The sequence below is a fragment of the Rhamphochromis sp. 'chilingali' genome (genome assembly GCF_963969265.1).
Source record: "Rhamphochromis sp. 'chilingali' genome assembly, chromosome: 3".
Lineage (NCBI taxonomy): Eukaryota > Metazoa > Chordata > Actinopteri > Cichliformes > Cichlidae > Rhamphochromis > Rhamphochromis sp. 'chilingali'.
In genome coordinates, this window is record NC_137931.1 from 493467 (window position 1) to 521436 (window position 27970).

The 27970-nt window shown below is 43.7% G+C and overlaps 1 protein-coding gene across 1 annotated transcript in view; it reads left to right on the forward strand.

The window, feature by feature from the left end:
• Positions 1-27970, forward strand: part of plcd4a (phospholipase C, delta 4a) — a gene marked incomplete at its 5' end in the record, with an annotated part of 64304 nt that overhangs the window by 10912 nt on the left and 25422 nt on the right. Inside the window, 9 exon segments of the mRNA XM_080877192.1 lie at positions 2801-2848; positions 3355-3513; positions 3720-3948; positions 11606-11735; positions 12288-12519; positions 12665-12866; positions 20014-20158; positions 24058-24210; positions 24354-24521. Coding sequence (XP_080733318.1) covers positions 2801-2848; positions 3355-3513; positions 3720-3948; positions 11606-11735; positions 12288-12519; positions 12665-12866; positions 20014-20158; positions 24058-24210; positions 24354-24521 — 1466 coding nt within the window.

Sequence of the window (27970 nt, forward strand, 5' to 3'; positions counted from 1 at the left end):
AGTCTGAGTGGAGTTTTTTTTCTCCTCCTCTTACCTCATGTAGTGTATTTTCGTTGTTTTTTTCCTATCAGCCTACCTTCTGACATGTCTGCCCAATGTGATGTTTGTGTAAAGTTGGTCAGAAGGTTCCTTTGTGAGTGCGCATGCGCCATTAGCGTGCTGCCTGCTGTAACCCCTAATTTCCCTCGGGATGAATAAAGTATTCTGATTCTGATTCTGATTCTGAATGCAAACAAACGCTGTTGTGACAGTGATGGACACTGTTCTGATGGTATATATGTATCAATCTATCAATCGTTTGTTGTAAGATTCAGATAATTATTTATTAAAGTGAGACATTTTAAATGAGAATAAGAAAGAAAAGTATTTCTTTGTGCCCCCCTCTCCCTGTTAATGCCCTACCTGGCCCCCTGGCAACACTTTGCTAGACCCGCCCCTGCACAGTTACCAGCTGTCAGCTGCTTAGAAAAGAATCCTGGTGTTATTTGTCTCTCAGAAACAGTTCATAACTTCAACTCATTCATGTCACCTAAAAGGTAAACCTGTTTCTCCATCACAGCTCTGATGATTCAGTAAGGACATCTCCTGGTTTCATCTTCATGTTTCCCTCTCATCACATATCCAAACCATATCATGACCAGCAGCTTTACAGCTGTGGCTCCAGCAAACATCAGCTGATACTAGAAATTAATATTAAATAAATTCTAACAACAGCTGATCAAGCTTAAACCTGCTGCTGTTGTTTAGCGCGACATCTGCTGGTTTCCTCTTTCTGGCGCAAAGTTAGCGATAAACAAACAAGAGAGACGATCAGCTGATCATTGATCAGTTTCATGATTGAAGTAGAAACGGGAGAGGGAGGGGAGAGAATGAGAGAAGAAGAGGCAGCTGTGCAGCAAAGACACAGAATAACTCCAGCTTTGTGCCTTTTTCATTGTAGCTGAATTACGGGACAAACTGTGTTTCTTTTCACCTCAACACGAAACGAATAATATTTTCTCTGAATACGAGATGATTCCGTCGTTTTACAGGACAGTTGGCAACTCTACTACCTAACCTTATGAATAAAATAAAGTTAACTATCAGTAACATCATAGCACCACCCAGCTGTATAGAAACTCCGTCATACTAGCTAGTACCCAGCATAACGAAAATAAACTCCACCTAAACTTGGTTCATATCTGACCCAGATAGACTGCAGGTCATAACTTCTTACCTGAAGTTCAGTTCACCTGATACTCGGACCGGCAGCCGCCTCGGGTCTCTCCTCCTCCTTCCTCCCTTTCTCTCATCCACCTGCTGGCCTCCACCACTTGCTAATGTTGCTGAATCTGTGGAAGCTCCGCGATAGCCACCACACGAAGTAACGAATAACGAGCCTATCAAAATCCCAGTAACGAGTAACGCGTTCCCGGTTTTGGCATAATAACTAGTTACCGTGCTCGTTACCACAATAATAACCTAGTTACTGTAACGCGTTACTTACGCGTTACTTACGTGTTATGACAGACAGAGACACAGACGCAGACTCATAAGCAGGCTTAATGACATCATGGACAGACAGGGGGGGACATGGAAGGAGGGAGCAGGACAGGCACAGAACAGAAACCTAACAAAACGGCGAATAATACTGGGATACCTAATCAGAATAACAAAAGCACAAAGAAACACAAAACACAACACACAGACTCAGGACCATGACAGTGTGTGCTTCTGTGCTGCTATTGTTTGTGTTAACTGAGAACGTAGCAATGGCACAACGCCCACATCTTGTCTGAGGCGGACAAGCTTTTAGTGTATGGTCAGAATGACTAAGCAAACATTTAGGGAATGTCTGACTTTACCATGTATGATTTAATATAAGGAACCATATAGAGTATATTGTGTTTGAACCACAGACCCATGAAGAGAACAAGTATTCCTATGTAACTGAGTTAAAACGTAATCATATTGGAATCATGATATTCATATGGGGTTGCGTTAAAAGGAAGTATTGAGAGATCATACAATCATAAAGAGAAACGGTATATTCATGTCATGTCAAGTATATAAATATATGATTACGCTGAAAAAAAATCATTTGAATCTATCTGTGACTGAGCTAATGAGAGCTGCTTGTTTGAGGGCCTTTCTGTCTGTTCATTGGGTTAATATCAGGCGAGTGACTTGACCATTCAAGAATATCCCACTTCTTTGCTTTAACAAACTGCTGGTTACCACTCCTAATATCATAGCAAATTCTTAGATGTTTTTCTGTTTTCACAGCTCGAGGATGGCTTGTTTTACCTGCACGGGGAGCTCCTTTGACTGCATGTTGTCAGTTTACAGCAACATTTTACAAATGCAAGCACCACACCTCAAATCAACTCCAGGACTTTTATCTGCTTAATTGACAATGACATAACAAAGGAGCTGACCACACCTGCCCATAAAATGGCCTTTGAGTCAACTGTCCAGTTAATTGTCGTCCCTTTAAAAAGAGGCCCAAACCGCTGATCCAATTCGAATGTGGATGAACGCTGAGAGTCTGCACATTATGTCCATGAGAAATGTAACCAGAGTAATAAGATGATTTAAATGAAGTAATCTCTGACCTGGTAGCTGAAAAATGAGAGAGAAAGAGGGTAACAGGGTGTGGCTGGACATCAGGTGATTGGATGTCAATAAAGTTGATGCCAGAGGTCATCTCGGCACATGTGACGTCTAGAAAGGACGTCTAAGAGTTACTTGAAACAAGGCATTTTTTACAGTCAGAGCTTTTCTCCTTTCCTTGCACTGACTGCTATGTTATGCCCTTTAGATGGCAGAGTGACCACACAACAAATGGCTTCCACAGGAAATGGCCTCCGTAAGTCAGCTCACGTCTTGTTTATGCCTGCTGGGGTAACTTTGTTTGATTAATAAGTACATGTTCCTTTTCCCCCCTGACCTTTTTCCTGTGTGTGTACACTGGAACATCTGATTCATTTTAAACAGTTCATTATAGCATCATTCTTGTCACTCTGATTTTAGAAAGATAATCAAAGAACACAAATGATACAAATGTGAGTAGAATATCTGCTTAATATTTGATTCACAGATGAAACAAACTAAATCTTATTTTGCTAAACCTGACTTAAATGAAATGTTCTTTTTTTAAAATTCACATTTAAGATGCACAATAATCTTTTTTGTTTAGCATATCTATTCAGTAGTAGATGTCTAGACAGTGTCATAACGCTTTGGATGTGTGATGGAACTTCACATTAGCCTGTCAGAAACTTGAAATTAAAATTAAACATGGCATGTTTGCATTTAAATTTCTTCGAACCATGCTTTATTTTTTTATTTGTGATGACTGTCTCTTTTACACAGGTAGTCAGGGGGATGATAACCTCCAGGCCATGCTGGTGGGGGCGATGATGAGGAAAATTAAGTCTCGTAACTGGAAGAAGCAGCGATATTTCAAGCTGGAGGATGACTTCATGACCATCTGGTACCAGTCTAAGAAGACTGGCAATGTCCGCTCCACATGTAAGAGAACAGTTATAATTAAAGAACCCGTGGAAAAATGACCTAATAGACCTGATCCAACAGTGGGCGTTTTGCTTACAAGTATATGTGTGTGCGGGTCACAAGCTCTTGGCATTAAGCATGCTCACAATCTGGCACAATTTTTCTTTTTTTTTGCTTTATTTTTGTGTCTAAAACCTCCTAAATTCCACTTTCTTTGTTCCTAGTTTCTGTGAATGATGTGGAAGCAGTTCGAGAGGGGCACCAGAGTGAGGTCCTCCTCAGTATTGCAGATGAGTTCCCACCTGACAGATGCTTCACATTGGTCTTTCGCGGTCGCAGGGGCAATTTGGACCTGGTGGCCGAGTCAGCTGAGGAAGCACAGTCCTGGATATGGGGCATGAGGAAACTGATTGAGAATGTGGAAAACATGGGTGAGAGGGAGAAACTCGATCAGTATCCTTCACTCAGTTTACATACATATGCGGTCAACCTAACTATATATAAAGAATTTGTGTTGGGTGTACATTACATCACATTACATTTTTCAGTAATACAGTAATGTAATGAGTTACTGTACTAAACTCAGTAATCTTATAATCACATTTGCATGTCAGATAGAAAGAGAAAAAAAACAAACATATCTTCTTCTTCTTCCTGCAGACATGTGCTACTCTTTTGTGTGCAGAGAGGAGAACTATAGTGCCGGGTCTACAACGTTTCGGGAGTGGAGATTTGGGGTTTATTTTTATTGCATGAAAACACAGTAATAAAGTATGTCAAGGAAAGAAACTGCAGTATACTGCTATCAAAATGTCAGCTCTTTGCAAACGTCTGAACAGATAGCAGGCGAACACAAAACTGGCGAAAAACCCAGTGTGATCTTACAGCTACATGTATGCTGACCTCAGCCAGCAGCCAGTGCAGGTAACATGGAAGTGATGAGCAGTCGGGTTTACACAAGTAAACAAAATGCAGTTTCTAAATGAAGGTGTTTATTATTAAGGGGGAAACCCTAAAGGGGAAAAACTCCAAACCTGCATGGCCTGGTGTGAAGTGATTGCCCCTAAACCTAATAACTGGTGGGGCCACCCTTAGCAGCAACAACTGCAATCAAGTGTTTGCAGTAACTGGCAATGAGTCTTTTATAGCGTGATGCAGGAATTTTGGCACACTCATCTCTGTAGAATTGTTGTAATTCAACCACTTTGGAGGGTTTTCGAGCACAAACCGCCTTTCTAAGTTCATGCCACAGCATCTCAATCAGATTCAGCTCAGGACTTTGACTAGGCCACTCCAAAGTCTTCATTTTGTTTTTCTTAAGCCATTCAGAGGTGGACTTGCTGGATCATTACTCTGCTGTAGAACCCAAGTGCACTTCAGCTTGAGGTCATGAACAGATGACCGGACATTCTCTTTTAGGATGTTTTATTTGACAGCAGAATTCATGGTTTCATTTACCACAGAAAGTTTTCCACGTCCTGAGGCAGCAAAACAGCCCCAGACCACCATCACCATTTTTTTTACTGTTAATATGATGTTCATTTTCTTTTCTTTTTTTTTTCTTTTTTTTTTGTGTCCCGTTTGGATCTTTAGCATCAGAATTGTTGTCTTAAGGCCAAGAAAGATGCCAAGCGGATTTATTTTACCAAGTGGATCATCATGGCCTTGCCATATTGGTCCATTTGATTGACCTTTATTATAATTATGAATTTATTTTATTTTCAGTTGCTATAAACGGGACAGACATGACTGGGGGATAGGACAGGGAGAAAGAATGAAAGAAAGAGAGGGAGAGAAAGAAAGAAAACCAAAGGGGAGAAGAGACGGTGAGAAGGGGGGGAAGAAAGAAAAAAAAATAAACAAAAAAAAACAAAACACCTGGGTCACCTGTATGGAGAAAAAAAAACAGAAGAGAAAGCAAACAACAAAGAGCAACATAATAAAAAAAACGGCACCATCACAATAAACTAGCTAGCAGTAAATATCAGTAGATACTAAATAATAAACGATATTGTGCAGCACGCAAGATAGACAGCGCACAATGTGCTTTGAGGCAGCAGCCAGGAAAGCTGTAGTCCGCGTTTGTGAATACCCGTGTGTACACCTGTGTGCATACCTGTGTGGATCAGCATGCTTGCATTCCAAAGGTTTCTCCATGTAACGATCTGCTAGGGAGTGTGGGGGAGCCATAGCCCCGTCCTCCAGGGTATGAAGCAGGTATGGAGGAGATCAAAACTCCAGACATCCAGAGGCCCCCAGAACACAAGAGACCAAGGAAGACCAACAGAGGGGCAGACGCGCCACTGTCCCAGTAAGAGCTGAGGAGAGTCCCAGATGAGGGCTCACTCAGCAGCCGCAGAGCAGAAGCCAGGGGGAGTTGCAGTGACGCGCCCGTGAGCTCCGCCGGCAGCCAGCTGTGCCTGAGTGACCGAGCCCCAGGCCGAGAGGCCGGGGGCACCCCACCTCCGAAGTGGCCCGAGCGAGCCCCAGGCTCCAGGCCCCGATAAGTGGCCGCCAAGGAGTGAGCCGGTGTGTACCCGGACGCCCACCCCCAGACACAAAGAACCACCAACGCACCGACACCTGAGGGAGTCCGCCACTGGCAGGGGAAGTGGTGGTGGGTGGAGATAGGCCTCCAAACCTTGGAGGGCCTGAGATGTCCCCAGAGAGGTGGCGTCTGATACCCAACCTGACATATAGACACAGACATACAGGCACACACATATACAAACATCCATTCCCACCCTCATGCTCTCATATGCACTTATTCCACACTCAACCAACGTGGAGACAGACATAAAGAGACGCTGTACACACGATCATACTCCCCAAGCGTACTCTACGAACCGGGTCTAGGTACCCTTGCCCCTGGAGGGGGGAACTGCACCCAGACCCAGGTGGTGTTACCCTTTTCCCTGCGGTGGGGAGAGGCAGACCGCCCCGACTCCGCAGCAGCAGGGAGGCCCCACACTCCAGACCGCAGTCGGACGGCCAACTCCTCCTAGCCCCCCCGCTCCAGCAGGCCGCAGAGAACGGGGGTGAGAGAAGACTCCAAACCTCCCTCCACCCGCTCATTGTAGTGTTGATGCATGTGTGTTCTAAGGTGCATTTAAAACCCAGGAGGGCATGGAGCTACCTGCCAGAGAGCAGCAGGTAAGCGCATGGTCCCTCCTGCTAGCCCTCAATGTCTACGTGTATTTAAAATTGAGAGGTGGGCAACGACGCCAGGGGTGGGGTGTACACCCTGATGGTAATTTGGACTCCGTGTATCGTGCCCACCCCCAAGATCCTATATGTATGAGTAATGAGAGTGTGAGTAATGTGAATGTCTAAGTTGTGGGATAAAATTGAGGCAGAGGCAGCCAGAAGGGGACAGAGGGGGGAGTAGCCTCCTCTGCACCCTGGTGACATACCCCTACTCCAAGGCCCTGCATGTGTGGGTGGTTGTGGTGGAGCAGGAAGAGGGAGGCAGCTGGAGATGGGGAGGGAAGGAAGGGAGGGGCAGGTGACCCCTCCCTGGGGCCAGCTCTCCCGCTGACCCCAGTAGGCACTCCCATACTCCGCGACCCGCCAGGGAAAGGGGGCCCAGGCCCATCCAGACCGGGGCCCAGCGCAGCAGCGCCCCCCGGCCCCACAGAGCCCGGGACAGTCCACCCAACCCCACCACAGAGAAAACTGCACCCACCCCACCATCCACTCATCTTCCAGACTACATGAGACAATAAACACCCAGGCTGAGATCTTCCTCCACCTCTCCTGTATCTCCCCCTCCTGCAGAGAGTTCCTGAGGAGAGGAAAGCTCCTGCAAGGTGTGACAATCTCCCCCACCAGTTGAAGAGCCCCCCAGGTGGCTCGACGCACCGGCAGCACCCTGCGCCAGGGATGGGCCCCCATGCACCCACCCGCCCACAACCCCGGCAACACACAAACCAGGACCCAAGGCCCCGAGGCCCGGCCAGGGCCCCAGCCCAGAGACGGAGCGCCCCCAGAACCTCACGCCCCTCCCGGACCCACCCAGGGGCAGCCAGGCTACCAGGTCAGTAACCCACGTCCGTCAGCACAGACTCTCCCCTAGCCCCGCTACATGCAGCCACGAGGAAACAGTCACTCGAGAGCCAAAAGAGCCCCCAACCGGACATAACCGCTACCCCGGGTTGAGCCCCCCAAGGAAGATGCCTCCGGGGAACCCCCCGACGCCCTAAGCCTGTCCCTACCCCCACACCAATCACAACAGTGAAGGCGGGACCAAACTATGACCCCCCACCCCCATGTTCATTTTCTTAAAAGGTGTGTTACAACTGTGTTACTTTTACCCCAGATATAATGGGGACAAACACCTTCCAAAAAGTTCTGCTTTTGTCTCATCAGTCCAGAGAATATATTCCCAAAAGTCTTGTGGATCATCAAGATGTTTTCTGGCAAAACTGAGGTGAGCCTTTAATGTCCTTATTGGTCAGCAGTAGTTTCTCCTTGACCTGCTCTGACTGCTGCTTTTGATATAGTAGACCAGGGGTCCCCAACTCCAGGCCTCGAGGGCCAGTGTCCTGCAGTTTTTAGATGTGTCCATGATCCAACACAGCTGATTCAAATGGCTACATTACCTCCTCAACATGTCTTGCAGTTCTCCAGAGGCCTGGTAATGAACTAATCATTTGATTCAGGTGTGCAGACCCAGGGTGAGATCTAAAACCTGCAGGACACCGGCCCTCGAGGCCTGGAGTTGGGGACTCCTGCAGTAGACCATCTCATGTCCCATTTAGAATACCATGTGGGCATCAAAGGTACAGCTTTTGAGTGGTTCAGGAGAGAACTTTCTCAGTCCACTTTGGTGACTCTGTATCTTCCTCAGCCTCTCTGGCATGTGGTGTCCCACAAGGAGTCCTTCAGGTGCCTTTTGGGAAGCTGGAACAGGTGGCCTGTTTCAAACTTGTGATTCTTTCTGACAGTCTTGTCATTGCCATAGTATTATTCATATACTCAAGAGTACTACTCCATTTCTCTTCATATTTACACCATGGACGTACTTGAATCCACCTTCAATGCTCCCGGCTTTGCTTTACCTGTACTACTACATTGTCACACATAAGATCCCAAACTTATTTTTGTATTTATACCTTCATGCAATTTGCACATCTCTCTTACAAATTATCAGTCTTACTTTTACTGTTTTTAACTAACTTCATTTCTACCTTTCTTTAATTTTTATCACCATCCATCCATCTTCTTCTGCTTATCTGGGCCCAGGTCAGGGGGGCAGCAGCCTAAAAAGAGAAGCCCAGACCTCCCTCTCCCCGGCCACCTCCTCAAAGAGATATAATCCCTCCAGCATGTCCTGGGTTTGCCCCGGGTTGGACATGCCCAGAACACCTCACCCAGGAGGCATCATTTTCAAATGCCCAAACCACCTTTTCAATGTAGAGGAGCAACAGCTCTACTTTACACTCAGTGCTCTCTTTACCACAATGGACCAGTACAGGATCTGCATCACTGCAGCCGCACCACCAATCCATCTCCTGCTCCTGTCACTCGTGAACAAGACCCCAAGATACTGTCCCGGAGTGGGGACCCTTTTCCAGCTGAGGACCATGGCCTAAAAATTACAAACAGAATAGGTGACAAAGGGCAGCCCTGGCGGAGTCCATCAACCACCTGAAATAAGTCTGACTTATTGCCGGCTATGTGGACCAAGCTCTTGCAACAGTTGTGTAAGGATTGAATGGCAACGCATACTCCTGAAGCACCTCCCACAGGACACTCCGAGGGACATGGTTGAATGCCTTCCCCAAATCCACAAACAACATTTAAACTGGTTGGGCAAACTCCTATGCACCCTCAAGTATCCTCAAGAGGATAAAGAGCTGATCCAGTGTCCCACGACCAGGACAAAAAACACATTGTTCCTCCTGTATCCAAGGACTTTCCTTTCCACCACACCAGTCTGCCGATCCAGATGTACCGCCCCTGAGCTCCACACAACACTAAAGAGGCATGTCAACCAAGACAGCCATACAACGTCCAGATCATTTAGGAACTCATCCACCCAATGGGCCGTGCCACCAAGGAGTTGTTTAGCTACCTTAGTGACTTCACCCCTGGAGATAAGCGAGTTGCCCCCCTCGTTCCCAGATGCCACCTCCACGGAAGATGTGCCAGTGGGATTAAGGAGGTCCTCAAAGTATTCCTTCCTACAATTTTCTCAGTCAAAGTCAGCAGTGCTCGACCCGCACTATACACAGTGCAGGTAGAGCACCACTTTCCTTTTCTGAGTCGCCTGACAGTTTGGCAGAATCTCTTCAAGGCAGTCCAAAATTCTTTTCCATGGCTTCTCCAAGCTCCTCCCACACCCAAGTTTTTGCTTCAACCACTGCCTGAGCCACGTTCCGCTTGGCCTGTCAGTATCTATCAGCTGTCTCCACAGTACCACAGGCTAGCCAAGCCTTCTTCAGCCTGGTGGCTCCCTTCACCTCTGGTGTCCACCATTTGGTTCGGGGGTTACCACCACGACAGACACCAACCACCTTGTGACCGCTGCTCAGTGCAGTGGCTTAATTCAATTCAATTCAATTCAATTTTATTTATATAGCGCCAAATCACAACATAAGTCGCCTCAAGGCGCTTCATAGATACAGAGAAAAACCCAACAATCATATGACCCCCTATGAGCAAGCACTTTGGCAAAAGTGGGAAGGAAAAACTCCCTTTTAACAGGAAGAAACCTCCGGCAGAACCAGGCTCAGGGAGGGGCGGCCATCTGCTGTGATTGGTTGGGGTGAGAGAAGGAAGACAGGATAAAAGACATGCTGTGGAAGAGAGACAGAGGTTAATAACAGATATGATTCAATGCAGAGAGGTCTGTTAACACATAGTGAGTGAGAAAGGTGACTGGAAAGGAAAAACTCAATGCATCATGGGAATCCCCCGGCAGCCTACGTCTATTGCAGCATAACTAAGGGAGGATTCAGGGTCACCTGGTCCAGCTCTAACTATATGCTTTAGCAAAAAGGAAAGTTTTAAGCCTAATCTTGAAAGTAGAGATAGTAGCAATATGCTTAATGCTTAAGCAATAGAGGTATGTCATGCTTTTTATTTGTTCTTGTTTCTAATGTCTCTGTAAAGCACTTTGAATCACCTTGTTGTTGAATTGTGCTATACAAATAAACTTGCCTTGCCTTGCCTTGCCTTACTGTACATATATATATAAAAAAAAAAAAAACACCCAGCACGCCCCTGCGGGCGGTTTATCCTTCAAGCTCGGGTCCTCTACCAGAGGCCTGGGAGCTTGAGGGTCCTGTGCAGTATCTTAGCTGTTCCCAGGACTGTGCTCTTCTGGACAGAGATCTCCGATGTTGTTCCCGGGATCTGCTGGAGCCACTCGCCTAGCTTGGGAGTCACCGCACCGAGTGCTCCGATTACCACGGGGACCACCGTTACCTTCACCCTCCACATCCTCTCGAGCTCTTCTCTGAGCCCTTGGTATTTCTCCAGCTTCTCGTGTTCCTTCTTCCTGATATTGCTGTCATTCGGAACCGCTACATCGATCACTACGGCCGTCTTCTTCTGTTTGTCTACCACCACTATGTCCGGTTGGTTAGCCACCACCATTTTGTCCGTCTGTATCTGGAAGTCCCACAGGATCTTAGCTCGGTCATTCTCCACCACCCTTGGAGGCATCTCCCATTTTGACCTTGGGACCTTGGGATGGATGGATAGATAGATAGATAGATAGATGGATAGATGGATGGATGGATGGATGGATGGATGGATGGATGGATGGATAGATAGATAGATAGATAGATAGATAGATAGATAGATAGATAGATAGATAGATAGATAGATAGATAGATAGATAGATAGATAGATAGATAGATAGATAGATATACATACTGCACTTTGTCATAGTATAGGCCCTTACCAGGCCCCTGTGACTCTTTTAATTGTGGTGTTTATTGTGACTTTACTATTTTTATTCTTTGTCATGATGCTGTTAGGTAACAATTTCCCTTGTGAGATCAATAAGGTATCTGTCTGTCTATCTTTACAGTGACCATTGTACCATTACTGTAGCAAAAAAAAAAGTTTTATTAGAAAGTTCCTTGATTGTTGTACTCAGATGGATTGGTGAATGGTTCAAAAAGGCAGACAAGAACAATGATGGCAGGATGAACTTTAAGGAAGTGCAAGACCTGCTGAAGATGATGAATGTGGACATGAATGAACATCATGCTCACCACCTTTTTACAGTGAGAGACCTGTACTAAATGTGTATACTAACAAAGTATACACATTCCTGTGATTTAAATATTCAGTATTAAGGTTGTTTGGGTTCTGTTGTAATTTTCTTGGTACTAGGATTAGGAGATTATTAAATCCAGTTCTTTGTATTCTTCAACGAACAAGAAAGACACGGCTCAAAGTGGTCTAACTCAAAAGATCTTTAATTTGACATATTCCAGAATATGGAGACTAGGCACACACAGCAACGCCAGCTCAAGTCTCAGGCAAAAACAGGAAGCTTGGTTATTTATATACTTCATCTAGACGTCACACACACTTTAAGTTTCGATCAAACACTCTACTTAGTTTCACTTTCGGCCTGCAGCTCCTATTTTTGCAAAAGCATGCAGTTTCCTGTCAGCCTGCGACCTAGTTTTACACTGAAGTTTGGGCCTCTCATAAAACAATCTAATCAGAAAATAAGCATTAAGAATATATATTTATTTCTCAACAAGATCTTACACTTTGATGCATCTGTCCACCTGGCTACAGTACACATTTTTTGCCTCTTGTCTCAGATGGCTGATAAGTCCCAATCAGGTACCCTGGAGAATGATGAGTTTGTGCTCTTCTACAAGATGTTGACTCAGCGAGAGGATGTACTGAAGGTATTTCAGGAATACTCTGTTGATGGTCAGAAGCTATCCCAAAGCAACCTGGAGGACTTCCTTAGAGAGGAACAGCTTGAGGGGGATGATATCCAACTGCATGCTAAGCAGCTCATTGAGTGCTATGAACCCTCGGACAAAGGTGCACACATTGTAAAGAATACACTGCATCTTGATGTTTTGTTTGAATATAATTTTTATGACATTAGGATCAGTCTATTCCCTCATGAGATTTTATGGTACAGTTAGCACATTACACCATTGACACCATCTTACTGTCATTCCAGCCAAGCGCATGAATGCCATGACATTTGATGGCTTTTTGATGTACCTCGGCTCAGCTGAAGGCTCCATTTTTAACCCACAGCAGAGGGGGATCTTTCAGGACATGACTCAGCCACTCTGTCATTATTTCATCTCATCGTCCCACAACACCTACCTGATGGAGGACCAGCTCAGAGGACAAAGCAGTGTGGAGGGATACATCAGGTAGCAGTACTGGCTTAAAATTACCATGCTTTGATCAAATTCACCCCAACATTATTCTAAAATATGTTGCACATGAAGAGCTGGGGTAGCTAGTGAACCACTCCTTCTAACAAGCGTGTCTGCAATATGCTAGCTTGTCCAGAGATACTTCTAGAGAGTAGTACCTTGAAAGAGTAGGGGTTTGTAAAATTGCACAGTAAGCCAAAACATGGTTGCTCACAGCTAATTCATCAGGTTGAGATTTATCAGTATGTATTCGTAGTCCAAAGTTGGATTATCATCAATTTTGATCATTTTGGTTTGCTTAAGTCACGCACAAGTAAATACTGGACTAGATCATTAATAATTAAATGCTTTCCTTTGTAATCATTTTTGTATATTTGTAATATTCTTCTTATGTATTTCATGCATGTATTATTTTAAGACAGGTGGGGATTATGTCTCCTCCCCCCCGTCTTCATCATTAATGATCTAGGCCAGTATTTACTTGGGCATGACTTAACCAATTAACCAATACCAACCTGTTATATATCAGCTGATTTATCTATGAAGATGTGATTGGTTCATTTGAATTTTTTTCTGTTTTCTGAAGCACACTTCTACTACAGGGAGTGCAGAATTATTAGGCAAGTTGTATTTTTGAGGAACAATGTTATTATTGAACAACAACCATGTTCTCAATGAACCCAAAAAACTCATTAATATCAAAGCTGAATGTTTTTGGAAGTAGTTTTTAGTTTGTTTTTAGTTTTAGCTATTTTAGGGGGATATCTGTGTGTGCAGGTGACTATTACTGTGCATAATTATTAGGCAACTTAACAAAAAACAAATATATACCCATTTCAATTATTTATTTTTACCAGTGAAACCAATATAACATCTCCACATTCACAAATATACATTTCTGACATTCAAAAACAAAACAAAAACAAATCAGCGACCAATATAGCCACCTTTCTTTGCAAGTGGCATCTTGGCAGCTGCACGCTTGACTTTTCTCAGTTCATGGGCAGTTATTTTGCGCCTTGCTTTTTCCACACGCTTCTTGCGACCCTGTTGACTATTTTGAATGAAACGCTTGATTGTTCGATGATCACGCTTCAGAAGCTTTGCAATTTTGAGACTGCTGCATCCCTCTGCAAGATATCTCACTATTTTTGACTTTTCTGAGCCTGTCAAGTCCTTCTTTTGACCCATTTTGCCAAAGGAAAGGACGTTGCCTAATAATTATGCACACCTGATATAGGGTGTTGATGTCATTAGACCACACCCCTTCTCATTACAGAGATGCACATCACCTAATATGCTTAATTGGTAGTAGGCTTTCGAGCCTATACAGCTTGGAGTAAGACAACATGCATGAAGAGGATGATGTGGACAAAATACTCATTTGCCTAATAATTCTGCACTCCCTGTATGTGTTACTATGACCCTGATGAAGGCCACAAGCCGAAACGCGTTGGTCAGTCAAAAAAATTGTTCCTCTTTCCTTTAAGTGTGCTGTCTTTAAGTGTGCTCTGCCACTAAGAGTACTCCTTGGGTGGTTCAGTGGAGTTCAGCTTGTTTTTTTTTTCTCTCTGGCATACCTCTTTAAGCAGCTGGCCAAGGCTGTGAGTCTTTGGTTGGGAGTTTCCAAGGCTTCAGTTATGAACAGCACTTTTTAGGTACCTCTTTTATCATCGCACCTTTCTACAGCTCCGATAGTTGGCTAACTTCCCTCCATTATGGCTTGATCTTGGCTTCTTGTCTCCTTCTCCATGGAGGGCACTTCTTCTTGTAGCTGTTCATTTTTGAGCCAGGCCACATCTTCTAGTAGACCTTCAGAGGGTCTTGGTAACTGGACACTTGCTACGGAGAGTCCAGGTTTCTGTTGGAGAACTTGTCCCCTTGGTGCTCAGAAAATAACCGAAAACTGAACATCCTATCACGGGTAATGGGAAATACAGACTCAGTCGTGAAGCTCTGGATGCAAAGCAGACAGTGAGTTTATTTACAGTCCCAAAAAAACAGTCTTAAACATGAAAAGAAGTGCAATAGTCCAACAGTGCTTTTCTCCAAATTCCCAGTAGTGGTGCAGGTGAGTCTCCCCAGTGGTAATCCTAGCAAGCTTCTTCTCTCCAACCCTCCTCCCCGTACTTTTCCTCCTAAAAGACAAGCAACAACAACACATGAGCAGGTTAACCAGCTAAAGCTACATCACCAATAACGAGCACACTTTACTTACGAGTACAAACCAGCGTCGACTGCCATCCGGACACACCGTTACCTCAGCCCAAAATGGGGGCTGATTAGTGACAGCTGGGTTGAAGATTAGGTACAGGTGTGTTGGCTGCTGAGCGGAGACACTTCCGGGTCAGGGGTCGCCACACTCTCACTCTCCCAGAAGCAGACCCAGAGGGCGGGGAGAAGAAAAAAAGGGAGAGAGCACACAAGCACACCACAAGCAGGTCGTCCAGGGAGGACCTGAAACAACTTATCATGAACTTTGGGAGGCACAGGCAGGTCCACTCCCCACCTTACAAATGGAGAATGGCTTCACAAACACCATCGCCCCGGTAAAGAAGGCCCAGCAGCGGATTCACTTCCTCTGTGTCCTCAGGGAGAATAACCTGTACTGGAAGATGCAACTGGCCTTCTACGACTCCTCAATGGAAAGCGTTCTCTCCTACTGCTATGGTGTTTGGTACACAGGGGTCAAACACTATCAGCAAACACTTTCCTCGCAAAACCCACCCCTGCCCACCCACCTCATCAATATGAGCCATGGTCTGAGTAACTCTCATCACTAAGGCCAATCACACACAGACTCTACTCAGACCAAGTCCTTTGCTCTACTTTCAAGCACTTTGCAACCTTTTCTCCAACGTGTTCCTTTTCTATTGTTTTTAATAGATTCGTCTTGATTGTATATATTTCTCCTGTTTGTTAATTATACCTGCTGTCTTACTATTTATATTTTATTTATCCACAGTTGGTGTGGAGCACCCATAATTTAATTTTACATGTGCAATGGAAATAAAGGGCAATTCAATTCAATTCTTATTACGACACTTAAAACAGAGCAAAGTGGCTTAATGCTTCCCACAACGTCTACTTTTTAAATTTAAATGTAAAATTCTAAATTTTAAAAGTAAGTAGACAATGATTTAATTGATTTCAGAATTTTCTTCTCAATCAATCAATCAATCAATCAATCAATCAATCAATCAATCAATCACTCAATCAATCAATCAATCAATCAATGTTTATTTCTATAGCACATTTAAAAAGGACCAGTGTCCACAAAAGTGCTTCACACAAGTGCCGGAATGCAGGTTACAACAAAAGACAACAAAAACAGTTACAGTTATGTAGCACAAATGCAGACCAGGTGGAAGTCCGAACTAATGTGCTTAAAAGGCTAGATTAAACAAGTGAGTTTTTAAGCGCGATTTAAGTCTAACTCTAGTCTTTCGGCGGAGCCTTGGTTGCACTAAGAGCAGTTGGTTAGAGGATCTAAATGCTCTTATGGGGCTATACAAGTCGATGAGGTCAGTTAGGTAACTTGGTGCCAGGTTATTTAAAATTCTAAAAGTATACAAAAGGATTTTAAAAACGATATGGTATTTGATGGGGAGCCAGTGTAGATTGGCTAGAACAGGGGTGATGTGATCATGCCTTCTGGAGCCAGTTAAGAGGTGTGCTGCAGCATTTTGAACTAATTGCAAGTGTTGGAGGAGAGAGAATTGGAGGCCGAAATATAGCGAGTTGCAATAGTCCAATCTAGAACTAATGAAGGCGTGGATAAGCTTTTCAAAGTCTTAATGTGGAATATAGGGCTTTGCCTTGGAAATTTGGCATAGCTGGTAAAAACTCATTTTTGCAACTGTGGGCACTCACTCGTGCCCACAGTTGACTAGCTTTTCTAACTGGAAAACATTCTTATCACTATACTCCGCTGAGTTTAATAAAATAAAGAGAGGGCCTTGACATCATATTATTTTTAAGTGATTATTTCTCATCCATTAAATGTATCAATGAAAATATTAGAATAACACAAGGGATACCATGAAAGATTTGCTAATAGTCTTAGTTTGGAAATTAATATTCAATTCAATTTTATTTATATAGCGCCAAATCACAGCAACAGTCACCTAAAGGTGTTTTATATTGCACAGTAGATCGTACACTAATAGATACAGAGAAAAACCCAACAATCATATGACCCCCTATGAGCAGCACTTTGGCGACAGTGGGGAGGACAAACTTCCTTTTAACAGGAAGAAACCTCCAGCAGAACCAGGCTCAGGGAGGGGCGGGGCCATCTGCTGTGATTGGTTGGGGTGAGAGAAGGAAGACAGGATAAAGACATGCTGTGGAAGAGAGACAGAGGTTAATAACAGAGAGAGGTCTGTTAACACATAGTGAGTGAGAAAGGTGACTGGAAAGGAAAAACTCAATGCATCATGGGAATCCCCCGGCAGCCTACGTCTATTGCAGCATAACTAAGGGAGGATCCAGGGTCACCTGGTCCAGCTCTAACTATATGCTTTAGCAAAAAGGAAAGTTTGAAGCCTAATCTTGAAAGTAGAGATAGTGTCTGTCTCCTGAATCCAAACTGGAAGCTGGTTCCACAGAAGAGGGGCCTGAAAACTGAAGGCTCTGCCTCCCATTCTACTTTTAAATACTCTAGGAACAACAAGTAGGCCTGCAGAGCGAGAGCAAAGTGCTCTAATAGGGTGATATGGTACTACAAGGTCATTAAGATAAGATATTATGAAAATGTTTCCTCCTTAATTTAAATATTTCTTTTTAGTGTTAGATTAAATTCAAAGTCAGCTGTTTAAATAAGAACAGAACATTTTTCATCAGGGGATTTGATGTGAAAATATCTTAAAAATTTATTTTGTGACCCAGAAAGAGTAATATTTCAAACTCCGCCACTCTGCGTTCCTCCGCAACTGCCTTGTTTAAGTTTAGGACAAAATGCATTCTGGGATATTTGCCTGGGTTTGGCTACAGTAGCTTGCGAGCTGTAAATGTATGTCTTCTAATGATGCTGCCTAAGGGAAGCATGTATAATGTAAATAGGATTGGTCCTGAACCCTGTGGAACTCCATAATTAACCTCAGGCTGGCTGAAACTCTTCAAATAAACCATTCCTCTGCAGATGATCTGTTAGCTGTTTGACAACTACTCTTTCAAGGATGTTTGATATGAAAGGAAGGTTGGAGATTGGCCTATAATTAGCTAAGACTGCTGGGTCTAGAGATGCTTTTTGAGTAAAGGTTTAACTACAGCCAGCTTGAAGGCCTGTGGTACATAGCTGATTATTAGAGATAGGTTGATCATATTTAAGATTGAAGCAATACAGTTTTTTCTGAATGCTTAAACCCTAACTGTGATTCTTATAGCACAATTCCTAAAACTATTAATACTTATAGCAAAACCACTCACTGAGTTTGCAAAACTAAAAGCACAAACACTGCTTTGCACTCAGCTTCCAAATGATCAACACACTCCTAGCAAAACTATACACATTTATGGCTGTTATTTACAGTATTTTGCCAACTGTCTGGCACACTGTCTCATGTGAAAACTGTGTTAGATAATTAGTTCACTTTGCAATCAGCCTACGCACTATAAATAAGCTACAGGTAAGCTGTGCGTGTGGAGTACAATGGAGGGAGCAGGAAGAGTGAGAAGAGTGAGAATTAGAGGAGGCCGAGGAAGAGGACGTGGAGGTGAAGAAGTAGGACGAAGAGGACGACAAGGACAAGGAGGTGAAGTTAGAGGACAAGGACAAGGATGAGGAGGGGGAAGAGGAAGGGTAAGAAGAGTAAGAAATAGAATTACTGATGACATCAGAGCTACAATAGTGGACCATGTAATCAACCGTGGAGTGAGTTCCATTTACCACAGCAGGTTTTCCAGGTCCTGGCAGGCAGCAAAAGAGCCCCAGACCAACACACTACCACCACCATATTTTACTGTTGGTATGATGTTCATTTTCTGAAATGCTGTGTTACTTTTACACTGGATGTCGATATGGGACACACACCTTCCAAAAAGTTAAACTTTTGTCTCGTCAGCTCAGAGTATATTCCCAAAGGACTTGGGGATCATCAAGATATTTTCAGGCATAACTGAGATGAGTCTTTGTGCTCCTTTTGCTCAGCAGTGGTTTTTGAACTCTGTCATGAAGGATCTCTTTCTCATGGTGGAGTCACGAACACTGACCTCAACCAAGCGAGGCATTCGGGTCTTTGGATGTTTCTCTTGGGTCTTTCTAACATCTTCATCGCTGTACTAGATTTTGAGGATCTTTTGGCATACTCTACTTTGTCAGACAGATCCTATTTAAGTGATTTCTTGATTGAGAACAGGTGGTGGCAGTAATCAGGTCTCGGTGTGGCTAGAGAAATTGAACTCGGCTTTCCAAAGATATAATACACCACCATTAATTTAAGTTATAACAGGGGGTTGCAATGATTTTTTCACACAGGATCCTGTCAGAAAGTCAGTAGAAGCAATCCAGAATCCAGAATGTGTGAATAAAAGGCAGTGAGGTCAAGTGAGTGTAGGCAGGGTTGTCTGGGTGGAGAGAAGTGTTAGGGATGATGTGTGACACAGGGATAGCAGCAAGAGTGAAAGGGAAGGTGTACAAGATCATAGTGAGACAGACTGTGATGTATGGTTTGGAAAAAGTGGCACTGACAAAAAGACAGGATGGTAAGCCGGAGGTGGCAGAGTTGACAATGATAACATTTTCATTTAAAAAAAATGAGTGTATTAGAGGGATAGTTCATGTAGAGGAGTTTGGAGACAAAGTTAGAGAAGCAAGGTTGAAATGGTTTGTGCAGAGGAGAGATGGTGGATATATTAGACAAAGGATTATGATTATGGATCTGCTTGGAAGGGGGAACACAGGAAGACCTCAGAGGAAGTTCAGGGATGTAGTGACGGACATATAAAGGGTTGGTGTGACAGTGGAGGATACTAAAAATAAAGTGACACGGAGGCAGATGATCCACTGTAGGAGCAATCAAAGGAAGAAGAAGAAGAAGAAGATGAAGGATATATTCATGGCCATTGTATTTTTTACCTTTCTGTGAACCAGAACAGAATCAATAATAAAGGAAAGATTGTATTTGTCCTTGTTCTTCAGGGCTCTGAATCGTGGCTGCCGATGTGTTGAAGTAGACTGCTGGGATGGTGCCAATGGAGAGCCCATTGTATATCATGGACACACTTTCACCTCCAAGATACTTTTCAAGGATGTGGTTAGTGCAGTTGGAAACTATGCCTTCAAGGTAGGATCACCTGAGTGGGTTATTTTACACTTTTATAAGGGAATAGCAGTGTTTCGGTTGATAGCTGTCCTACAGCTTAAGCAGAATGCTTTGCCTAAAACCTCTGCTCCCTGAGAAACAGAACAACGTACAATGTATTTAGTATAGGATATCACACCCCCATGTGTCCTGGCTGAAGAAACATCTACTCACACCTTTAAAGCAGATGACCTGTAATGGCACATGTGAGGCCCTGCCTGCACATATACATCCCCGTCATCACAGTCATAAACCAACCTCTTTTTTTTTTATTCCAGACCACTCACATGGCTTTACTCCTTACTAATATTCATTACCTCCCTGTCCTTTGGATATTAGAGAGACATCCCTCCGTGCTGAAAGAGAGAGCTGCACAGTAAGCTACATGGAGAATGTAACCCATGGTGACTCTGAACCCATTAAGAGGCTGCAGTGGGCTGTCTGTGGTAGCCACTCCACAATCACTGGCGCACACCCCACTTTGCAGTTATTTATTTGTAAAAATGTTTGGAATCATGTCTGATTTTCGTTCCACTTCTCTCGTGTTCACCACTTTGTGTTGGTCTTTCACCTGGAATTCCAATAAAACTGATTCATGTTTGTGGCTGTAATGTGACAACATGTGGGAAAAGTTCAAGGGGGCCGAATACTTTTCAAGCCACTGTATGTTATACTGTATAACAGATTAATGGGACAGCAGTGCAGTGGCTTCAGAACTTGCCTTAGAAGCCTCTGGTTTAAAATATTTCTTCAACAGTAAAGTAACCCAGTGACAGTTGTCAGTATTTCCACTACTGCACAGCAAACAATAATTGTTAATAGTTCATTTGGCAAATCTCATTTTTCAAATTGTAAACAAATACAGTTTAAAAGATGGTTTCTGTTGCTGCCACAGTATAATTCAGTTTAATGTAACCTGAAATGTCTATCATAGTGGCCAATCATATTAGACCTCGTCTTCCTTTGGGCTCTGCCTCCAGACAGTCAAAAGTAAGTTTATTCATACAAGCAGAAGGTGCAGAGAGCTATCTGTGAGAGCCTAAGAGTATAGCAGCGTGTGCAAAGCAGACACTGTCCCAGGCATGATGGCTTCTTTGTATGCAAGGCTGCTGAATTCTATACGCATGGGTTGTTGAATTGACATGAAAGGAATCTAATTCCAAATTTCATATTTGTTGGAAACTCAATATTGCCCATCCATCTGCTGGTCTTACAGCCAGTCAGGCACAACCCGAGATGATGTGCAGACATTTAAGTTTTCTGTTATCATACAGTGGTGTGAAAAAGTGTCTTTCCAATTCCTGATTTCCAATTTTTTTACATGCTTGTCATATTTAAATGTTTTAGATAATCAAGTAAATTTAAATTTTAGATAAAGATAACACAAGTACACACAAACTGTAGTTTCTAAATGAGGGTGTTTATTATTAAAAGGAAAGAAAACAAATCTGCGTGGCCCTGTGTGAAAATGACTGACCCTCCCTCGTTTTAACATAAACTGACATCTTTGGAGAGCTGAGTTCAGTTTCTCTACGCAGACCTGATTACTGCCAACACCTGTTCTTATTCAAGAAATCACTATACAGGACCTGCCTGACAAAGTGGGGTAGACCAATAGAACCTTTAAAAGCCAGACATCATGCTGTGATCCAAGGAAATTCAGGAATTAATATGAAACACATTTATGGAGATCTCTCAGTCTGGAAAACCATTATATGGCTTTATTATGGCCTTATAAGGCCATTTTTAAAGCTGTGGGAGTACAGTGAACCACAGTGAGAGCCATTGTCCACAAATGGCGAAGAGGTCACAAAGACCCCAGAACAACATCCAAACAAGGCCTCAGCTGCCTCAGTTAAGGTCAGTGTTCATGACTCCACCACAAGAAAGAGACTGAGCAAAAATGGCATGCATGGCAGAGTGTCATGGTCCTGGGTTTTGACCCAGTGTTTTGCATTTGAAGACTTTTGAATCTTGGTTATTCATTATTGTCGTATTCCTAGGGTAACTTATATTTCCTAGTTCAGTTTTCTTATGTGTTTGAGATTTTCTGATTGTGTTTATCCCTTGTGGTTCTGGTCTAGTTCCCTGAGTGTTTTCCTTTCCCTTTGTTTCCTGTGTATGTCAGTCTTGTTCTCATTTCCCACAGTCTTTGTCTCTGTGTTCTGTCTTTACTCCTTAGTCTCCCTGGCCTGTTGTGTCTCTCGCTCCCTCTCTCTTTGTTTCTTAGCCATGTCTCTGTTTCGTCTCCCTTACCTGTTCCCATGTTACTCTCCTTATATTTCTTCCTTTGTCTCCTCTGTCTGTTATGACCTGTGTTACCACCTGTTGCCCATCCTCTCGTTATCCAGTGTATTTAAGTCCTCAGTTTGTATTTGCTCCTCATCACATCATCAGTCTTCAGGTAGTCCTCCGGTCATGTTACCCCTGTGCTGTGTGCTCCATGCTTTGCTTTCTAGTGTCTAGCTACTATGCCAAGAGTTTAGTGTTTTGTATTTTTAGTTTGTAGTTATCGGCAATAAAGCTGCTTAAGTTCAGGTTTTGTCTCCAGAGTCCTGCATTTGGGTCCTCATCCTGGCTGCCACACAGCCAGACCTTGACACAGAGTTCCAAGACAAAAACCACTGCTGAGCAAAAGGAACTTAAAGGCTAGTCTCAGGTTTCCCAGAAAACATCTTGATGATGCCCAAGACTTCTGGGAAAATATTCTGAGGAATAACGAGAAGAAAAGTTGAACTTATTGGAAGGCATGTGCCCCATTACATCTGGCATAAAAGTAACACAGCTGTAAACACATTGTCAGAAAAGGAACATCATACCAACAGTAAAATATGGTGGTGGTAGTGTGTTGGTCTGGGGCTGTTTCCCTGCCTCAGGACCTGGAAAACCTGCTGTGGTAAATGGAACCATGAATTCTGCTGTGTAGCAAAACATCCTGAAGGAGAATGTCCATCCATCTGTTTGTGACCTGAAGCTAATGTGCACTTGGGTTTGGCTCTGGATTCAAAATGGACAAGCAAATCTACCTGAATGGCTTAAGAAAAACAAATGAAGATATTGGAGTAGCCTAGTCAAAGTCCTGACCTGAATCCAACTGTCATGTTCTGGCTTGACCTTAAAAATACAGTTCATGCTTGAAAACTCTCCAATGTTAATGAAATCCAACAATTCTGCAAAGATGAGTGGGAAAAAATTCCTCCACAGTGCTGTAAAAGACTTCCAGTTATGACAAATGCTTGATTGCAGTTGTTGCTGCTAAGATGCTAAGCTGGCCAACCAGTTAGTAGGTTTGGGGTCCAGTCACTTTTACACAGGGCCTGTCTTTATAATAAACGACTTCATTTTGAAACTGCATTTTGTGTTAACTTGTGTTATAATATTTTAATTGGTTTGATCTGAAATATTTAAGTTTGCCAAACATACAAATATAGGAAATCAGGAAGGGTGCAAACACTTTTTCACACCACTGTAGGGGCGATCGTGGCTCAAGAGTTGGGAGTTCGCCTTGTAATTGGAAGGTTGCCGGTTCGACCCCCGGCTTGGACAGTCTCGGTCGTTGTGTCCTTGGGCAAGACACTTCACCCGTTGCCTACTGGTGGTGGTCAGAGGGCCCGGTGGCGCCAGTGTCCGGCAGCCTCGCCTCTGTCAGTGCGCCCCAGGGTGGCTGTGGCTACAATGTAGCTGCCATCACCAGTGTATGAATGTGTGTGTGTGGATGACTGGTTGTGTAAAGTGCTTTGGGGTCCTTAGGGACTAGTAAAGCACTATACAAATACAGGCCATTTACTATTTTTACCATTTCACTGTAACTGTTTCCAGTCTTCAATTACAAAAGGTACTCACTCCCTCCATCTCTCTTCCTCCTCCTCTCCCCCATTCAGGTATCACAATATCCAGTCATCCTGTCCATTGAGAACCACTGCAGTGTTGAACAACAGAGAGTCATGGCACATCATCTAAACCACATTCTTGGTGACAGGTTGTTGAAAACTATACTGGATGGCAAGGCCCCCATCAGACTGCCCTCTCCTGAGGTGAGGGCCGTAATCTATTGTCCAACTCTAATGCCATATCATTTGATAGAAATGCAAATTATCAACTACTAGAATGCTAAATTCAAAGAAACCCCGAACACCTATGGTATATGTTAAAGATGACTTTTTGACCCCTATGTTAGGATCTTAAGGGGAAGATTCTTGTGAAGGCGAAGAAAGATGGTGGTTTAGAGCAGAGTTTAAGTGGGATGGTGGAAGATTCTCTGAATGGGGAGGTCAGCGATGACGATGAGGCAGCTGAAATTGATGAAGATCACCCACACCATGAGAGTATCCATTGCAGACTCAAGGTGGGTCTAGATGTTTGACACAGTCTCACAACTCTCAGACAACCCACTGTGCATGTGCTGATGATCCAGTCTGATATACAGGGTGGGCCATTTATATGGATACACCGTAATAACATGGGAATGGTTGGTGATATTAAAGTCCTGTTTGTGGCACATTAGTATATGTGAGGGGGCAAACTCCTCAAGATGGGTGGTGACCATGGTGGCCATTTAGAAGTCGGCCGTCTTGGATACAACTTTTGTTTTTTCCAATAGGAAGAGGGCCATGTGACACATCAAACTTATTGGTAATGTCACAAGAAAAACAATGGTGTGCTTGGTTTCAACGTAACTTTATTCTTTCATGAGTTATTTACAAGTTTCTGACCACTTATAAAATGTGTTCAATGTGCTGCCCATTGTGTTGGATTGTCAATGCAACCCTCTTCTCCCAATCTTCACACACTGATAGCAACACCGCAGGAGAAATGCCAGCACAGGCATCCAGTATCCGTAATTTCAGGTGCTGCACATCTCGTATCTTCGCACCATAGACAGTTGCCTTCAGATGACCCCAAAGATAAAAGTCTAAGGGGGTCAGATCGGGAGACCTTGTGGGCCATTTAACTGGCCCACAATCACCAATCCACTTTCCAGAAACTGTTCATCTAGGAATGCTCGGACCTGGCACCCATAATGTGGTGGTGCACCATCTTGCTGGAAAAACTCAGGGAACGTGCCAGCTTCAGTGCATAAAGAGGGAAACACATCATCATGTAGCAATTTCAAATATCCAGTGGCCTTGAGGTTTCCATTGATGAAGAATGGACCCACTATCGTTGTGCCCCATATACCACACCAAACCATCACTTTTGTTGTTCCAACAGTCTTGGAGGGATCCATCCAATGTGGGTTAGTGTCAGACCAATAGCGGTGCTTTTGTTTGTTAACGTCACCATTCACATAAAAGTTTGCCATTCTGCAAATTCTGTGCGCCGATCTGGGTCATCCTCATTGAGATGCTGCAGTAGCTGGAGTTTGTAAGGGTGCCATTTGTGAGTAGCTAACATCTGCCGGAGGGATGTTCGACTAATGCCACTCTCCAGTGACATGCGCCAAGTGCTATGCTGTTGGCTCTTGCTGAATGAAGCGAGGACAGCCACTGATGTTTCTTCATTAGTCACAGTTTTCTTGCGTCCACATTTTGGCAAATCCAACACTGAACCAGTTTCACGAAACTTAGCAAGCAGTTTGCTGACTGTAGCATGGGAGATGGGTGGTCTCGTAGGGTGTCTTGCATTGAAATCTGCTGCAATGACCCGGTTACTGCGTTCACCAGATAGCAACACAATTTCGATCCGCTCCTCACGTGTTAACCTCTTCAACATGTCAATGGCTGTGAACAAAGAGAAACTTGTAAATAACTAATGAAAGAATAAAGTTACGTTGAAACCAAGCACACCATTGTGTTTCTTGTGACATTACCAATAAGTTTGATGTGTCACATGACCCTCTTCCTATTGGAAAAACAAAAGTTATATCCAAGATGGCCGACTTCTAAATGGCCATCATGGTCACCACCCATCTTGAGGAGTTTGCCTTACAAACCCAACAGTGAGATCTTAAGAGATCCAGCCTACAGCTCTTCAATGGGTGTCACAGGGTCCCCAGGAAAAAAAATTGTAAATGTAAAATAATAAAATAAATATTCTTCGGTGGCAATAACAAAGTATAACATAAATTATTCAGTAGCAATTACACAAGAATATCCAGAAATGTCCCTGCCTACAATTAAACACATTCACTTACCGAAAATTGGGGGCATCTGCTGCGGCAGCCTTTTACCACAAACTTAGTCACTGCTCGGTGACATTCGTCTATCCTGGCCTGAAAGGAGACGCTACCGGTAGACTGCAGCGAGAACTGCCAGCATCTGAGCCAGACTCTGTCTGTCTCATCATGGTCACCTAAATGCACATAATGGCAGGTTTGTAATAAGGCAGATCGCGCTAACATAATATGCACTGTTAGGTGATTATTTACCTGCCGCATTAACGGGAGAGGACATGCAAACGTTACCGCTGCTGCTGGGTTGAGATTCACGAGTCCGGAGCGAATTAAAAACACGACATTCATTTAATGTCATCGTGTGTTTTGTGAGCAAATGCTTTTGCATATTCGTAGTGTTTCCACCCTTAAATGAAATATCTACTTTACAAGTATTGCAAGTTGCCCTGTTGTCATCCGTTCTCGTAAAGTATAACCAAACTTTTGAGCGTTTGAGCCGCTTACGTGCCGTGTTTCCTGCCAGGTAAATGACGCTCCGCAACGTGGTGACGTCATTTACCTGGCAGGAATCGATAAGGGAATCGTTTGCAAAAATGGCAAACAATTCCAAGGAACTGAAACAGTGGGAACCGGTTCTCAACAAGAACCGGTTTTCGATACCCATCCCTATTCAGGATCATTTGTTTTGATCTCTACGATAAATCGCTTGCATTAAAAACTGTTTCCTGAGGAAGTCAAATGCTGGTTGAACCATGAGTCTTATCAGAAGTAGTCCTTGGGAGAAGTTACAGTGAGCAGAGAGATAGCCTTGCTAAAATCTGTAAACTTTTATTCGCATATCTATATATGATTCCAACCAATTATGGAATAATAGACTCCATAATTAACCTTATTGTGTGAAGAAGGTTCCCTGTTTACATGGGCAAACTGGAGTTCCACAGCATTACGTGCTAACACCAATTTTGTTTACATTGTATTTGCTTCCCACCTGCGGTTTCCCAAGGCATGGGTGTAACCCTATTAATACATACACGATATATAATAATTTACCCTCTCCCAATTGCATCCGTCACCCGCCATTGTACCACTCAAACAGATGACTTTGATGGGAATGGGAGGCAGTGGCTTCAGCTTTCCGACCACTCTTCTCTGAGGCCTGCTCCCAGTCTGGATTTGGATGACAGATACCCTGTCTACTATTAAGATTAGGCTTCAAACTTTCCTTTTTGCTAAAGCATATCGTTAGGGCTCGACCAGGTGACCCTGAATCCTCCCTTAGTTATGCTGCAATAGGTGTAGGCTGCTGGGGGATTCCCATGATGCACTGGGTGTTTCTTCTTCAGTCACCTTTCTCACTCACTATGTGTTAATAGACCTCTCTGCACTGTATCATATTAATCTCTGTCTCTCTTCCACATCATGTCTTTATCCTGTCTTCTTAACCCAATCGGTCAAAGCAGATGACAGTCCTTCCTGAGCCCGGTTCTGCCGGAGGTTTCTTCCTGTTTTTCATTTCCTAAGTGTCAAACACCTCACACAAGTTTGTCACAAGGCTGAAACAGCCATGAGCACTCAATGGAACTCAAAGGCAGACCCACCCAGGGAAACAGAACAGGATTCACAAGGAGGGGGCTCACTAGGAGAGAGGGAAATAGAGTTGGTGTCACTGGTCCAGGGGAAAA